At 30.6% G+C, this 19103-nt stretch overlaps 2 protein-coding genes across 2 annotated transcripts; one reads left to right on the forward strand and one right to left on the reverse strand.

Annotated features, from left to right (window-relative positions):
• Positions 1–659: 659 nt before the first annotated feature.
• On the reverse strand, positions 660–16243 carry LOC130447777 (synaptosomal-associated protein 29). Its single transcript, XM_056784781.1, has 2 exons — positions 15711–16243; positions 660–13643 (listed from the first exon to the last, which is right to left on the reverse strand). Exons 1-2 carry the CDS (start codon positions 16140–16142, stop codon positions 13317–13319), a joined length of 759 nt encoding a protein of 252 aa, XP_056640759.1. The 5' UTR covers positions 16143–16243; the 3' UTR covers positions 660–13316.
• Positions 16244–16667: 424 nt separating this feature from the next.
• Positions 16668–18868, forward strand: LOC130447371 (small nuclear ribonucleoprotein Sm D3). Its single transcript, XM_056784158.1, has 2 exons — positions 16668–17126; positions 18494–18868. The coding sequence occupies exons 1-2, from the start codon at positions 16817–16819 to the stop codon at positions 18586–18588; spliced, it is 405 nt and encodes a 134-aa protein (XP_056640136.1). The 5' UTR covers positions 16668–16816; the 3' UTR covers positions 18589–18868.
• The last annotated feature ends 235 nt before the right edge of the window (positions 18869–19103 follow it).

Genomic DNA, 19103 nt, shown 5'->3' on the forward strand with positions numbered 1-19103 from the left:
AAATATAAGTAAGAATCAAATTTAACTTATATTAATATTTTAAAGTAATTAATTAATATTAATTATATATTAATGTAAGAGCTTAACCTATAAATTGTTTATTCACTTTTTTCTTATATATAGAAAAATGTTTATAGGAAACTAATAAATGAAAACTGCATTATGAATGCACACGCTACGTTGCGGGCTACGATAACCTCGTGATCATCAAGCAGACAACTGCAACAAAGTTTTTATTGAACCTAAGACGTCACAACTGAAAACCAATGAGAACCGTTTTCTCATACAGTTAAAAATTTTAAATTTTTGCGATTTTCAATTAAATATTTACATATTATTTTTTCACTTTTAATTACATGTTTTACTTTCTGACATTTTTTCATATCAAAAACATAAAATAAAAAAAAAATAAATACTTTTACAAAAATGCAAGTACCTTATTTTTTACGAGAAAAAATGGAAGAATTTTAAGTGTAAAATCTCGATTTTTAAGTGCGCTACGCCGCACAATTATTAGAGAATTTAGGAAAATCATCGTGAGGTGAAAATATTCCTTATGGGGAAAATTTTTTGTTATATTGGTTTTTTGTCGAACTACAGAAATAAAGATGAGGAATTCACCTCTCGAGTTGTATAATTGAAAAAATTAAAGATTTTAGTTTCGTAAATTTATTTCATGTACTTAAAATATTCCATATTATAGATAAAAACAAAAAAATATATACAACAAAAACAATAGAAAATAAGAATAAAATCGACTACAATTTAATTAATATCTCTTATGTGATTGATATAATATACAAAAATAGGATAATTTATAGATATTTTTGGATATATTCAGTTTATTCTACAATAAAAAATTTGTACTAATAATAAATGTATATTAAAAACAACGATAAATGATTTTTGGTTGGAACCATATACGTATATTGTATAACACAGTTTAGCTAGATCCAATGCACATTAAATTATTTCCCACATTTTAAAAATCAAAAAAAACCTTGCTTTCGATTTATATCTTCTTCTTAAAAAGCCTATAATATATTCTTTTCTTGCGAAACAATGATACATTAAATAATTTATGAAATTGAAGAATCATTAATGATTTTACTTGAATCAAAATAATTTCTGAAATTGAAAAGTTTATTCTAATCAATTCATAGATAAAAGTATATAAAACTTTGATGAAATGGAGCAATCTAAGAAAACAGCTGATGTACGTGAGAATAATAGCCGTGGGGTAAGCAATCAATTTTCTCGTATGTACCCGTGTTAACTTTTCTTGATTATTTTGGTATTGTGGGTTGCTTTATATTGGTTTTATGGTGTTAAGAGGGCTCCATAGATAATCTTTACATCTATTTCAGTGAAACTAATATAGTTGAAAATTTTTTAATCGGTCGTCTGCAAGTAAGCAAAATTTAGCACACTTGTGTCTGTTTTATATTTATATTTTCTGTGATTGTGTTCGGGTATGCGCTGCAAAAAGATTTTATTAAGTTTATATATAATTTCAATTTTTTATCATCATTTCATCACATTCTAAAAAAAACAAAAGGTAAGTACTTCAACTGATTATAAGTGGCACAGACAAGATGGCTTTCAGGAGCAATTTCCTTAAGCAGAAAAATCGTTTTAAAAGTAAGGTTATGTCACGAGTTCTTTACGATTATTCTCCATTTCATCATATCCTCACCATCATTCTCATAAAAATTTACGGTAAGGGAATGATATTTGGGTGGGCTAACTACCTTTTTTATTGTTTGCTTTTATTAACTAACATTTATTGCTGCAATATTATTGTAAGTTGAAAAATGAAGAAGCTAAATTAAAAAAGCAAGAATATGACCGAAAGCGCAGGAAAAAAATGAAAGCTGATTTAGTAACACTTGAAAAACTTCGCCAAAAAGAAAGAAATACCTGAAAAAAAGGAAAAAGGTTAAGTAAAACCTTTATCTGCAATGAATTCCTGAGAAAGAAGGCAAAAAAGGAAACACTGGAAGAAACATAGTCAAACATACAGACACAGAACAGTGAAAGTACGAAAGTCTGTTAAATGACACACTACCTCCTATCCCAGGACCTATGCAAAATAATGATGAATTAAAAAATCTGGCAATTCATCGGAGAAGACTGCAACTCAGGAGACGTAGAAGAATACTTTATGCAAAAATATCCAGATTACAGGAAAGACTGGAACAAAAATAAGAAGAAAAGAGAGATAGCGTAAGGGATGTCAAAGGCAAAACAAAAATAATCAGACTTCACCGGAAGCTAAAGTATCTCTTAAAGAACGTCCGAGTTCCTGAAATTGTAAAGAAGAGGCTTCTTCTATTCGAAGTTATTACTAAACAGCTAACAGTAATTTGAAGAAATATAATGAAAAAAAATAGTAAAACCAGATCCTTTGAAGAAGCATAAACAACTCAGTTTATCAAAAAAGTTTTTCAATTATGATTCTTACAAAAAGAGCGTTTCTGAAAGTCAATGCTAAATTGATGATGGTCAAAAAGGATGATAAAGACTTTTTAGATAAGGACAAAAGTTTTCGGATGTGCCAGGAAAGAAAGATTTTATAAGGTCAAAGTGACAGGTGAAACAAAAACGTTTACTGTGCGATACCATGAAAAATTTGCACAAATTCTTGACTACAATGGAGTATAAAATAAGCTGGACAACAAGAGCAGCTGATAAAGCAGTGACTGAAGGCAAGGACATCGTAAATTTGAAATCTTTCAAAGAAATTTTGTTGGCAAGATGTTCTCCAACACAGCATTTTGTGGAACCCAAAAAATTCGTTAATTTGTCTTCAATAAAGATTTCTTGGAATTTATATTTATGTCTTTCATGTTGCGAATGCGCAGGATATTACAAAAATCTTTAAAACGTTGCATTGAATAACCAAAGTGTCAATAAGAGGCCAAGACGCCAATAATTAAAACGAAACTCGTTTAGATCTTTGATATATATGGTTAGTGATGATATCAAGGAATAAGAATTTACTGGAAACCCATAGGTGCATTCAAAATGTCCAAATCAAAATTTTTCAAAATCATCCATCATCATTCTTTCAGGGGAGACCGAGGTGAGATCTGACAGAGGGAGGGGTGAGACAAAGACGATTTGTCGGAACCAATGACCGTTAGCGAGTTGGCAACACCACGCAATTGTTTCTTGAGAGACGTGTTAGTTGACACAGTAATTGCCAGAGGCGCATTGCAAGCGGTTGTGCGAGCCTGATGTCTGCATGTAAAAAAAACGGAAGTAAGTTTTTTTATCGACATTGTTTCTATATTCTGACATATTTAATTCACACATTAGGCTATTTTTCCTTATATTGAGTGGTTTTTGAAGTTTCAAAGCGTGATATTGTCTTCCTATCTTTGCATCTGGTTTTAAAATTACAAATTATTATTCTGACCAAGTCGCTATTTTTGGCGAAAGTTGCGACATCGTGTCACTCTCCTATTTGAGTTTATTTTATGGTAAGCTTATTTTAATTGATTTTAGTAATGTTTTTTTCTGTTTATATAATATATTTCTTTTTGTCAATTCTTCCAACCTAATTTTGAGGTAAATGTTATCGGCATTAAAATCAATCTTTTTTGTCAGCAACTTATTTGGGCATGTGGTTTGATAATGCTTTTGATGGTTTAATAACTACACACGAAAGACTGATAGAGGCATAGCTAGTGACGCTATTTATAATCACAAAAAAAAAACAAAAAGTATTGCATTTATGTTAGCAAAAAACATAATAAAAAAAATCCGGCATCATGGGAAAAATGAGAAAGCAGGAGAAGTGTGGCTCAAGCTGTTTAGGCAATTTCCAATTTATCAATAAGATTCCCATAAGCCACGAACATAGGTCGCGCAATGAGCTTTAATAAAACAAATGTGACTGATTTCTACTACACAAGCGTTTTAAACAAATATAATCTTGAGGAAAAAGATATTTGGAACGTCGATGAGACAAGAATAACCACCATTCAAAAGTCTGACACTAATAACACAGCGTGGAGAAAAACAAGTCAGTGCGATGACATCGGTGGAAGAGGAGTCTGGCTTTTGATGGAAACGCTATAGACAATTACATACCACCCATATTTATATTGTCACATTTTAAAAATCACGTGAGACCTTCAAAATATTCAAGAACACTGTTGCTTCTAGATAAACATGCTTCACATACAGCTTTAAAAAATATTGATTTCTACAGAGATAATGGGATTTTATTGTTACTTTCCTCCCACACTGCACACATAAGCGGTTAGATCGTGCGATATTTGGGCCTCTAAACAAAGCAATCAATACAGCTTGCTACAATTAGATGAGATCTAATGCAAAGTCATGAGTATCTATGATATTCCATCTGTAACAAAAATCAGCATTTGATGTGGCGATCACTGCACAGAATATCAGTGCTGTTTTTGTTGCAACTGGAACATGACCTGTAAATACATATATCTTTGAAGAAGGCGATTTTCTACCTAGTCAAATCACTGATCGTGTTTTGCTCAATCCAGAACCAGACTTCAAGAAACTAAGGTCAATGTAGAAAACAGACCCCTTACTCCAAATCATACTATTGCTACAGTTCAAAGTAATGAAACAAGAGCCCTTTCTCCAGTTATACTCACGGCTCAAGCCACGACATCTAGCAATTCACATTTGACAAGCAGTAACACCAATGAACCCATTGCCTCTACTCTACAGCTCGTTCTCCTCTTGTCACTTCTAATGTGTTCTCGCCAGAATCAGTAAAGCCGTTGCCGAAAGCGCCACCAAGAAAATAGACAAAAAAAGAGTGTTTTAAATGAACGAAAACCGACAAACGCCAAGAGGCAGACTAACAAGAAAAGTGCAGAATATGCCGAAGAAGGCGCAGAAAATGCTTATGTGGGTTCAGTGCCTAGAATGTAAAGACTGGTCTCATGAAGATTGCACTGGAGGCAAGCTGCAATACATCTGTCATAACTGTTTATAAGATTAGATAAGGATTTTGGATTGATCTCGTTTTGGAACCATAAATACTGATAAAAGAATTGATACTTGTTATTTCAATGTTTAATACTTCATATTACTGTTTCTTACTATTATTTTAAATAATTAATATAGTCTAAGTACATAGCTGCCACAACTAACCTTGGTACCTGTCACAACTTACTAGAGTTGTTATGGCATAACGTTTATAATTGGATGGTATTATGCAAAAAGGAGTTAACCCACAAAACATAAAAAAATGAGTTATCCAACTCTGATGGTAAAATATGTTCCTTTCTACATTAAGCAAAAATGATTTAAGCCCTATCAGCGTTTCAAGGACTAATACAGATAACATTTTAACCAACAATCCTTGAATCTTCAATATACCATTAAGTAAAAAACATTGAACCACTGAGTGAAGCTGCAAAAGACTCATCCAACAGTTTGATGTTTGTAAGCTATTTTGCAAAAACACTCAACCAACTGTATCAACCCACATACTCACTAGGAGCGGGCAAAACGATTCGTTTAAGTGAACGATTCAGTTTCGATCCACTCCTCAAAATGAATTCATTGTATCGATTCTTTCATTCTTGAACTATTTACTGAAACCATTGAACGTTTATTGTTTATAATTTATAAGGTAATAATTTAAAATATTGAGAAAAAAATTAAACTAAATCACCATTATCAAAAGAAGACGGGGGGATTTGTTGCAAACCCGAGATCCAAGAGTCGATCGGTAGAATCGATGAATTTATTCTGTTCTTTTTCTAGAATCGTTTAAAAGAAAAGTTCCAAGGAATTGGTTCTCGATTCATCTGCCCAATCAATCAAGCAGAAGGGAGAGGGTTTGTTGTGTTGTTGTGATTGTTACAAGTGATTTTCAACCAACTTCAAAGTGAAAATAATCGTCTGAGTCTGAATATTGTTAATAAAGATAAGCCAACAAATAATTGATTACTGTACTTTTTGAGTTGTATGAACTTTTCAAAACCTAACAATTATTTTTGAATGTGATTTTTTGATTTGATCAGTCTTTTCACAGGATTTACTGTAAAGTTAAAATTACGTTTAAGGTTGAAATGTTCATGATTAACCCCAAGATTGTCGATTCATCTATGATGATGTGTGTATCGAATAATTTATGTGGTTTAAATGCCTATCGCTAAATTTTATAAGCGTGGAATGTAGTCTATATTAGTTAATCACGTGGGTTGAATGGTTACTGCTAAATTACCAATATGTATTTCATACAAAAAAATTGGATAATCTTTGAGGCTTAAATGTTTATTGCTAATTTGTTTACATTGTACAATGTGGAATATTTTAATGTATCCTGTGGAATAAATGCTTATTGCTAAAATTTATACAAGCAGTACAAAGGCTCTGTAACAGATAGCTGTGTGAGTTAAATGGTTATTGCTAAATATTCAATATGAATCTCAGGCAAAAAAAGTCAAATTTGAGGATTTTTAATTGTTTATATTGTCTACTATTTTAGCCCATTATTATTTCTATATATTTATTTTCAGATGCTGTCAAGAGGAAAAGTTTTAGTCAACCTGGCGCTCGAGAAACAAAACAAAACTAAAGTCTTGAAGAATGGAGGCGGTGATGATGTGAAAATCGAAATGGACAAAGTTATTGACGATGGTTGTGAAAATGTTAGAATAGAAGAAGAAAAAGCCCTCAACCATAATGAAACAGAAAAAGATGGATAGTTCATGTTAATAGAAGAAGGAATACAAGATGAACTGATTGAATGGCCACAGTATAAAGAAGACTCAGACATAAAATCCCTTGTCCCACTGTTTTCTGAATCTGGTAGTGAATATCTTCCCTCTGGATCAGACGCAACAACGATTGATGACGAAATGCCAAATCATGAGGGCACGCTACTTCAAGAAGCCGATGGAAGACCAGACTATAACCCAAATGATGAAGGAAATGAGAAAATAATTGCTGAAGTAACAAAAGGAAGAAAAAACAGGAAATGCACTGAAACTATTGATAAAAAGAGTCGAAAGAAACTTTTCACCCAATTCTGGTCAATAGGAACTTTTGCTGGGAGATGCGCAATGATTAACATGTGTGTTAAAGAAATCAAAAAGAAAAGATGTTAAACAAAAAATGTTAGAATGTTATAGAAAAAGATGTTAACAAAAGAACACCCGTAAATACTACTGGGAAGGCAAAGAGATGTGCAAAACAACATTTCTGAAAACACTAAAAATCAATCAGAGGAGAATTGATATAGCTTTGAAGAAAAGGGGAGAAGATATGATAGAAGACCTAAGGGGATCAAAAAGGGGATTAAACAAAATTCCTGATAATAAAATGAAGAAAGTTATGGATCATATTAATTCATTTCCAAGGTACATATCTCATTACTGCAGACGTGATACACAATCACATGATCTGGGTGCTGAACTGAACTTACAAAAAATGTACAACTTGTATGAGAACACGATGAAAGAGAATGAGCTTCCAGTAAGTTTTCTACCTACAAAAAACATTTCTATGCCAATTTCAATTTACGTTTCCAGAAACCTAAAAAGGACACCTGTTTGAAGTGTGATAAGTTCAACGCACAAATTAAAGGCCTTACAGGCGAGGTGGCGGATTCCCTAAGAGAAGAGCATTCCAACCATACTCAAAAAGCAGAGACTTTGAGGGATCAAATGAAAAAAGATCTTGAATCTGCTAAAGAGAACCCTGAACTGGAAACTTTAACATTTGATCTGCAAAAAACCCATCCAGTACCTAAACTGCCAAGTGGTATTGTGTATTATAAACGGCAATTAAATTTCTACAACCTTGGCATCCACGTTGGTAGCACAGGAAAGGGTATCTTCAATGTTTGGCTTGAAAATGAAGCTGAGAGAGGAACCCAAGAGGTAGGATCTTCTCTAAGAAAATATATAATAGAACATGTCAATCCACCTGTCAAGCACTTGATTCTATGGTCCGATTCATGCGGTGGTCAAAACCGCAGTATAAACCTAGCACTATTAATGATGCACACATTGCATAACCATCCTTCTCTTGAATCCATCACTCTAAGATTCTTGCTTTCGGGACACAGCTTTCTGCCTAACGATTCATAGTTTGGAGATGTTGAGCACTTTTTAAAAATCCAACAGCGCCTATACACAGACCTAGACTACATTAATGTTATGAAGGAGTGTAGGAGGAAAAATAAATTTGTTGTTAACAAAATAGAAAGACAAGAAATGGTTTCAATTTACAATTTATTGGAAAATACTACAAACAGAAAAATCGATTCAAACAAAGATAAAGTGAGTTGGCTGAAGACCCATGAGATCAAAATTTTGAAAAGTGAACCCTTCAAGCTCTACATGAAAACTAACACAACAGAAGGAAACGTGCAGATAATAGATATAGAAAAAAAGAAGAAAGGTCGACAACACAAGTCGTTTAAAGATATACGGTTGGATTCCTTATGGCCAACGGGTAAACCACTGTCAAAAGAAAAGATCAAATACCTCAAAGAAATGTTGAAGCTAGTACCACAAGAATTAAAATATTTTTATAATTTCTTGAGAACTGCTCAATAGGGGGAATTTTCAGATGATGTTGACGGTTTTGGAGTTTCAAATGTGGACTTTGATATTGATGAAGATGAGGATTAATATATTTTAAACAATTTTAATTATTTCTGAAAAACTGATTTTTTTGTAAAGCATTTTTTTTATCAATAAAACACATGATTCATCATTAATAATGTGGGTTAGCTTATTTTTTTAACCCTCCATTCCTTAATAACCTATTAAGCAAAAAGCATTAATCCAACATTTTTATTTTTTTTATACAGAAACACTTAAAATTTTTTATTGAAAAACACATGAGAAAATAAATTTAAATATTGCGTTCATGGTAACATATAATTGGTATATTGATATAGAGCTCATGATTTGCCAGAGATTGTTGACTTTAAAGCCCATTATCTGAAAATCAGGTTTTTGTGGGTTGAGTCGTTTTTGCATAACACCATCCAATTGTGGTATGTTTCTTTATTGATATGTTGCTCTAAGTAAAAATTGTCACAACCCTTCTCAGTCTCCCTTACAGGGGGAACATAATATTACTTTTTCACGAAAATGAAAGATAAATGCGTATGTTTGCTTTGTAACGAGAGTGTGTGAGTTGCAAAGGAAATTTTGCACGTCATTTCCTGACCATTAACAGTGGGATTGACAAAAATTTCACTGAATTCAATGCCGAAAGAAGGTGATGTAGTTGAGGTCCCAACTAAATACGCAACAATAATTTGTTTAAACATTCTGGACCAGCCAAAAACGGCCACCTAAGCGTCTCTGAGCGTTTTGAACTCCAAGGTTATCGCTCAACATCACAAACAATACGAAGATGGATAAGTGATTGAAATTGCTTTTCTAGAAGCTAATTGAGGGTAATTACGTCACATTTTTATGATTAGTTTCAAAATACTCTCTTTAAAATATCCAAAACCGAAACTGTAACATAATAATCCCTAATTGCCCAGATAAAATTAAAATTTTGTATTAATTACTTTAGAAGTTCGTGTCTTCTTAATTTTTCAGTTTTAGAAAAAAATGTACACCAAAGAAATACTCTTATTTTTAAATATATTAACAGATCTAGAAATTATAGTATACTAATAACAATAAGCATTGAAAAATCGTTCTTATATAATTTGATGGATTATGGATTATTTTCAGAGGCCCTCTGCTAATGAGTGTACAACATTTCTAGGCTATTAAAAAAATTTCAGATAGGGTTTATAGACAAAAATTTTAATTCATTTATAACCAAAGATATAGAGGAATAAAACCATGTAAACTTTAAAAATAGAAATATAAATGTAACTCTAGGAGGTTTAAAGTTCGGTAATGAGAAATCTGTGCATCAAAACCTTTCAAGAAAAAAATAATAAATAAATCGGCTGGGTTTGGGAAAACACAATATAAAATTAAGATTATTTTTGATGCTTCTGACACTTCTGATTGAAACAGATAATTCTGGGAAACCTGGCATATTAATATTTATCTTTTGTCATATTATACTCTTACATCTATACTAAAATGAAAAAAACATAAAACAAATATTATACTCAAGGTACAAGTGGAGATATATTTTCTGATGAGTTATGTTGAAAAACATTGTCAAGTGGGACAAATGCTATTAATGTAAAGTTGAATATATATCGTGATGAAAGATTAAGAAAAAAATGCTCATAGCAAACAAATGTAGTGACATAAAGCCATAGAAAAAAAGCTAACCTAACCTTACATCGAACAAGACATGTTTTACTTCTTCAAATCTTTTGAGGAACATTACTTCACTGAGCATTGAATACATACTACTTTTTAAAAGCCAATAATATTTGACAGAAGATAATTACATCAAAATGGAAACAAATGGCACCCAATTATGATAAATACAATGTTATTGAATAAATAGTGTTGTCACTGATTCAGTCACGATCACATACTCAAAATCCCAATTGGTTAATTATTTCTAGCTTGTTACCAAATTTGGTTGAATCAGAGGTATGATTATGTTATTATAAACGTAATTAATCTGTAAAACAAACTTCAAATTTGTCTGATTGGGATTAAAAACCAAATTTGTATTTCATTTTAAATAATTAATTTAGTACATGAATAAAGTAGAATATTTTTTAGAGTTTCAGAAAGGTTAAAAAATATATTTCTAACAGACAGGCAAGTAAAGATGACCACTAAGCTCCAAAGAACATTTTCACCTTGATGGATTTGTTAATTGCCAAATTTGCTGCTTTTAGGATTCTGAGAGCCCACATGTGATTTGTCGTAAAAGAACTCATGCTCTGGTTGACACATTTTTAAATTATTTATCAACTGGAAAATTTGGTAAACTATAAGAAGTTGATAAGGGTATTTTGGATTTATAAACTTTATAAACATATTTGATAACTAAATCTAAATATTTTATACTGGTTTTATAGATGGTGATAAATTTAATGATATTCAATTTATATATCAATATTATCCTAATATTCTAATAGGGTTTGCTTCAGAATTACAACTTATTTTTGTCATATTCTAGAAACAGTATTAGACAGAAATCTTCTTCAATGAATGTTCTTGCAACTGTTTAAATTTCAATTCCAAAATAATTTATAGACTCAAAAGTGATAATAAAAAAGAAAATTTATTAATGCACAATAAATTGAAATATATTCATATTTTAACGAGTGTAAATATCTTATTCTTTTTTTCTATCAAATTTGATCTTTGTCTATATTAAGGAAGGCAAAAATATTGATATATTAAACTATCGATATATTTTCAAAAAATAATCGATAAATATCATCGATTTTTTTTATCTTGTAGTATCGATAGTCGATATTTATTTTCAAGTATCAAATTCGATATTTTTTGAAGATTTTCATAATATTTTATACTTATTATGTTTTCCATGTACAGTCATAATATTTTACCAGCAGATTAACTGGAGAACAAATTACAGAGCGAGTACTTTTTATGTCTATTCCAGATGATTACTGGTTTGAATAAAATGCAGTTTACTAACAGCTGTTTACATGATCATTTTCTGACATTACTAAAAACTTCATTTTATTAACAATATTCAAATATTTATTCTCTTAATTAATCAATAAAACTGAAAAATTAAATGTGTGTTCAAATTTAACGTTCGATTTATTTGACAATTTTTTGGATAATTGCACCTTGAAGTGCAAATATCGATATTTTTTATTCTGCATAAATCGATATTGTTTAAAAATATCGATAAGATATTTATCAATATATTTTTTTCATTTGCTCATCCCTAGCCTATATGACTAATTAGTTACAGAATATTCTGGAAAATCCTAAACCTTCCAACAGTCGTGCCACTATCCCACCATCAATTTTTATGTTTTAAATACTAAGATGTGTGCTATATTAGGTTGAACGGGCTAGTACCTTAATCCATCAAGAAGGTGTTGAGCATAAAATTTCTCCACTTTTTTATATTCATATTTTGAAATATAAAGTAAATTAAAATAACGAGCCCACATTTACTCATTTTCTACAAGGCCAAAAACTGATAGAAGAAGACAACATTGAAATGCGGGATTTTGTAGGACTCTCATATCTATCTGGTCTTGGTCATCCAATCACTCAAATGCCAGGGATCTTAGAAGAAAAGATGAATATGGCTTAGAAATGTTTTTCCTTAGAATGAGTGCAGAGGTTCTGTACGTTGCATATGTTTTAATGACAAAGAAACAAGCTCAGATCAAACAAAAGTTGATAAACTAGCTCCCATTCGTTCAATATTCGATCAATTTGTAAAAAATTGTCTAAATGGTTATGATCGATTGGCCTATACCACCATAGATGAGATACTTCCAGTATTTAGAGAGAAGTGTAGCAAATATGGGCTGAAGATCTTATCAGTTAGTGATGCAAAAGTATTTTGTACTTCAAACATGGCTGTTTAAGTGGTATCCAAATCCAAAGGGCGATATAAACTTTCCAACAAAACCTATACTTGGTCTTAAGAATGTGCATCCATCCAACCAATAACCGATTGAGTTACACGATTCAGAGAAGAGTAACTTTTTTTGGAGAATTTAACGCTTTTTATTTTTTTTTATTATTTTAGTTGTAAGTTTAGCCCAAAAAAGGTTACTTTGATTTAATTAACACAAACAAGTGTAACTAGCGCCCTTTATTAGCAATGTTAAATTAGAGTGCAAATTATGATTTCTCATGCCAAAAAACGTAAAATTTCCAATTTTCAAAGAGAAATTGTGAAAACATAAAAAATTATTGCGAAAATAAAAATTTAAATTTAAATTTTGAACACCCCCTATCTCGGAAACTAGCAATAGTTTCATAACGAATGTTGAGCAGAATCATCATATTTTGAGGTCTAGAATCTACATTTTAGAGATTGGACATTTTCAATGAATCACTTACCCTGTATGTATGTATATATATATATATATATATATATATATATATATATATATATATATATATATATATATATATATATATATATATACAGCCCCACTTGGTCTATGCAACTAGGGCGACTAATCTTGAAAAAAAATTGGCGCGACTACAGGAAGTTTAAAGGTTCTAAAATGAAATGACTATCTACTATATCCAATATAAATAACTAATTATTAAAATGATTTTATCACAAAATTATATATTAAAATGTTTTCTGCTTAAATAGCAAAAATAAATTCTCCACATATATTATTACCATATTTAATATCATAATTAGACCCATTTGTTGAAACTATCGATTCAAATAAGAGAATTTTATTTCTTTAGAATCCGAGCTATCTGTTTATTTTGTTTGGTGATTGTAATATCGGCTAATTCAGCTTTATCTGTTATATTTGAAATCAAATCATTCTGAGAATCTATTTCATTACCTAATTCAGATGCTAAACCTTTAAGACGACTTATATTAGAACACATTTCTTGCAAATTAGCATCTAATTTGGCGCTAAAATCTTTACTACCTCCAGAAGATATTTGATTGTAGCTGCTGTAATCATTATTTCGTAGCCTTGTTGCTGGATGATTTTCATAACGGTCGTAGGTGGAAATATTTTCTTCTAGATTTTGATTCGATGTGGATTGCTGCAAAATATTTACAAACATTAGTTTATTCTTAAAAATAATCTGTTTCAACAGGAAAACTTTCACAGTCTTGGAACAATCACTCTCAAATCATACACTATTACTAGTCAGAACAGTTAAGACAAGTTAAAGAAGACTTGCACTTAATACCCAGGATACTGCTTTCCGGTAACTAACATATTGTCTCAAACAAGCAAAATCGTATGTGATCGAGTTTTTCGCTCATTTTACGTGCATTTGAAATTGTTTTGTGTGGTTGTGTATCAACACAAAATATCTGTCTACATAGGTATGAACATTAACTGATTTTTTCAAATAAAATATAGGTACATATTCACATTTTTGAGCAGGGAAGAATCTTCAAAAGACATCTCGCTGCTGAATTGTTAATTGAGAATATCATTAAAAAATTTTTTTACAATGTTTCTAGAAATAACTATATAAACATTTTCATTATAATATGCTGAAATTAAAAGGTCAAATATTAAAAAAGTATGATATCAACAAGGAGTCTTTGTTATTCATTTATAAATTAAATTTATGGTAATTGTATGTAATGTTAATCTGACTTTATTTAATTAAAATCAAATAAAACTGTCATATTGTAAACTCTACAAACAAAAATATACTTCAATATAAAAAATTGCTTATTATAATAATTATCATTAATAGTTAACAGCCTTTGACAAATATGTGCACAATATCAATGAAGCGTCACATGGGCTAGGTCTACAACAGATGTTATAGACACAATGAAACAAATAATGGAAAATGCACATGAGCACCAAGTAGACATAGAGAGGCTCTTCGTCAATTTTGCACAGGTCTTTGACTCAATAAACAGAAACCACCTATTACCAGAACAAGACATAATCGCAAAACTGCGAAGATTAACTGAGATGACTATGAGAGAAACAAGGGTTAGCATACTAATGCCTAAAAGCAAAGCAATTAGCTATTAGCAACATTCAATTTAGTATTAGAATACATAATGAGGAAAATTCATAAAGAGAATTTAAAATCAAGTAGTGGACAAATAAATGCCTTTGCTGATGTTATAATATTAACCAAAAGAAAATCTATAATGGAGACAATATTAAAGAAGTTAGTTACAGAGAGAAAGCAGATGGGTTCAAAATCAATGAAAACAACAAAAATAACGAGATTTGGAAAGCAATGTCAAGAGGAAAAGGTTAAAGTTGGGGAGTATAAATTTATGGAAGTTGAAAAGTTCAAGTTAAGCTACAAAAGGATCTAGAGAGGGATGTTAAGCCATTATTATTATTATTATTGCTAATATAACAAGATAACAATATTTAATGGGGTTTATTTTCTTGTGGATGTTGTTTTGATTCATAGTGTATCTGATTGTATCAACTTTATTCAAATGAAAAAATTGATGATTTTCAAAAAAAAAAAACATTTAATTAAGCATGTGATTTTTGACTAATAGCATTATAAAAAATCATGTACATCACAAGTATGCTCCTTCATTGCTTGAACCTCAAATGTGTTCATTATGCTATATGTGCATATCTTGTGAGGAAATATTAAATAAGGAAATTTGAATTTTTTGCCTTTTTGGACTTTTTTTTCAGTAAATTTGTATCTTCTTGTGTGAAAGGACACCAAATTTGGATTCTCTGGGGTTTTAATACCCTAGAACCGGCCACAGCATAAGCAAGGGTTTTTGTTCAGAATTAATTGTTCTACACATATCCACAAATTAAAACAAACTCATTCTATACTTGTTTGGTTAGAACAATTAAATTTTTTAGACTCCATAGGCATAAGGAACAAAAAAACAAGAGAAAAAGACTATGGTGATATGTGGTATTTTTATGAATGTAGGTGATAAATAATTCGGTGGCAAACTCTCAACTTCTTGTTTACGCAAATAAAGTATCAGTAAATTGAGGGTACAATACAAAGAAAATCTAAAATTTAATGTTCAATGTGTATTTAATTAACAGTGACCAAAACAAGGAATTAGGTAATAACTCCCATCAGAAAATATTTATGTATTATCAATATTGGATTAAATTATGAATAAGTAATTATAATTACCTTAACAGTACTTGGAGTTGAACTTGAAGTTGTAGAATTTGGGGAATCGCTTCTACCAGCCATATAATTCTTAAGACTACTAAATACCGATTTAATTCCATTTATATGTTTTTGGGAAAATCTAAGAGTTGAATTAATTTCATCCAATTGCTTATCTGTTTTTTCGAGTTTTTCCCTTTGTCTCATAAGCTCCTCTGCAGTAGCTATACCTACTTGTTCGGAGTCTCTTAAAATACTTATACTTTTCTCAGTGCTATTGAGGGTCCTTTCTTCTATAGCTCTCTTCTTTTCCGCATATGATTGCATTTGTTCTTCAAAAGTAGGTTCCTTGTTATTATATGATCTTCTAGAATTTCTTAAGAACGTTTCATCATCTACGTCGCCATCATCTTCAAACGGATTGCTACATTTTGGATACCTATAACCAGACATATTTTTCAAAAAATAAAGTACCAAATATAAAATATTATTGAAATTTTCTAGAATTACAAGAATATGCTTGTTTTTATCACAAATATTTGACGTTTATTGACATTGATGATTTGGAATTGACACATGACAGTCGCTTTCAAGCATTCACATGTATGATAGAACTGAAAATTTTATTTTAATTCTTTGACATAGGTACTCTTCTCGAAATTTGCAGATTTTGCTATTTAATTCACAAGTCTAAAATAGGGAGGTTTGATTTCTTCTAAAAGACTTAAAGACCTTCTTTTAAAATTGTTTTTAGCGATGAAGCATCGAAAAAATTTATGTGGCGTCATAGGAAAAAACAAATCCGTTACAACTTATGATAACTCTTACTAATGTTGTAATGGGGCTACCACATATACATTTAATTGCCTGGTTAACACTGATGATTTCTTTTACATGAAATTCAGGCTTGAGTAATTTCACATTGATGTCGATATAATTTTATCACATAATGAATTGTACACTAAAGCTTCGCTTGTTGTGACTGAACGTCAGTTGTCAAATTTGTTTTGAACGCCTCAAACAATCTAAACGATCTCTATCGTTAATAAAATTTATCCAAAAACATCCTGTATTCCCCGTAGGATTTAGCTAAATTCATTTTCTTAGTTTAATTTTAAAATATCACAATGTCAATTGGTGTACCCATTAAAGTTCTTCACGAAGCCGAAGGTCATGTTATATCTTGTGAAACAATAACCGGCGAAGTTTACAGAGGAAAACTAATTGAAGCTGAAGATAATATGAATTGTCAAATGACTCAAATTACTGTAACTTACAGAGATGGAAAAGTCGCTCAGTTGGAAAATGTCTATATTAGAGGATCAAAAATTAGATTTTTAATATTGCCCGATATGTTGAAAAATGCCCCAATGTTTAAAAAACAAACCAAAGCGGGCACTGCGGGAAGAGGGAAGTCTGCGATTCTTCGAGCGCAAGGTGAGATAATTAAACTTACATATATATTATTGCTACCTAAAATTTAGTCATTTTTGCATTTTTGTTCTCATTACTTTTTTAGGCTATGTAAATTGCGTTGTGTTACCTTTAATACTTTATTCAAATGGCAAATCCTTGATATTAGTCTTTAATTTTATATTACAATGACTTGTTACTATTAAACTTTCAGTATTTGTAAATACAAGATACTCTGTTTTTAAGAAAATTGTTGGCCCATTCAATATTTGTTAGGAAATATCCCCCTTTATTTTATTCCTAAATGATCAATTATAACTAATATATCACTAATAATATTATAAACACTTTTAAATTAATTAATTATTACACCAGAAGTTATTTTATTCAAACTTACCTGCTACTACCTTGATTCTATATGCTACTACTATGTTGCTCAATGACAATAAAAAAAATCAAAAGAATTTAGAAAATATTCATAGATACAATTAAATCAATCATAAGAAACTTCTTTGAAAACATTAGCACCAAATCAAGGCTGATTCTGTGTGATGCTGCTCTGGATTCCTGAATATATGGGAGTCAGGGGCAATGAAATTATTGTTTGGATTGAAGTCACTTTAAAGCGGACAAAGCCTAAACTTGTAGTGGGAATCCTTTACTCGCAGATTAAGGAACAAATTGAGCTGTGGGAAAGGGAAATAAGCAATGAGACGTGGATGCAGTCATATGACTGCAGACAAGCGAAAAACTTTCATAGAATGGTCAGTAGAAATACTAAGTAGACAGTGGGCAACTACTATAGTAGAACTAATCACAGGGCATGTGAAAGTCTGTTATCACAGATACAATACTAACTAGGTGACTGTTCTGAAATGCTGGTTCTGTGGAATAGAGGAGAAAACTACTATGAACATCCTTTCTAATTATCAAGCTCTTATGGATTTGAACTAGTTTGAAGCATTGTAAAAAGCATCCATGGGCTAGGACAAGAGATACAAAGGAGACTGCAAAGGGATGACTCATACATCTAGGAATTACCTAAAAACATAATTATTATACAAGTGTCATATAACCTTCTATTCTTACTATATATTATTAAAATATACTTGTATTATCAAGAATTCCTTAATTGAAACCAATTTTTATAACAAAATATTGATTCATTAATTCATAAACTTGTGACTGTGTTATGATGCTTTAATTGTGTAATTTATCATATTAATGGTTATAGTCATTAAGACATGCTATTGAAAAAATAATACTAAATATTTTAACAAACTCAATTCTTGATGTTGTTTATAATTAAAATGCAAAACATACTGAAACATCCCTTTTCTACTTTTTTATTTATTTTAAAAATTGCTTTAAAACAATAATATGTGTTTTAGCTCGAGGGAGAGGCCGTGGTCAGCAGCAACCAGGGCGAGGGAGAGCTCAATGGCAACAGGGTCAGCCAGGAACTTCTGCAGGAAGAGGAAGATAAAAATTGTGTAAAAGTGATATATTGGACAATTCCTGTAAATAACACTTGTATCTATGTAAGTTTTGGAAACATGAAATTTCATTTGGTACTTTTGTAAAATAAGTGCAAAGTGACATATGATTAAATGGTGTGATTAAATAAAAAGGACAGTTTGAAATGATGGGAATTTTTTTTAAATTGTAAACTTGAGTCTTTTAATTTTAATTGTGTATGATTTATTAGAAACAATCTCAAATTGTTAATTTTTTTTCATTTTCTAATAAACAAATACCAACCAGTCTTTATTGTGTTTTAGGCATAAAATGTTTTGTTATCCTAATCTCAATTGATTAAATTGTCTCATTGATAAATTTTTGAGTTTCAAAAATTGAGACAAACGCAATTTTAATCAGGGTGATATGAAGTATATTTCTTTATTCTCAACTTTAAAACCACATGTGGGTGTCATTTAGTTCTTATTCTATTACTGTCCTACATTTTTCCATAAATACCTTTTTTATTAATTAGAGTAGTTT

The sequence above is a fragment of the Diorhabda sublineata genome, chromosome 8 (genome assembly GCF_026230105.1).
Source record: "Diorhabda sublineata isolate icDioSubl1.1 chromosome 8, icDioSubl1.1, whole genome shotgun sequence".
Classification (NCBI taxonomy): Eukaryota; Metazoa; Arthropoda; class Insecta; order Coleoptera; family Chrysomelidae; genus Diorhabda; species Diorhabda sublineata.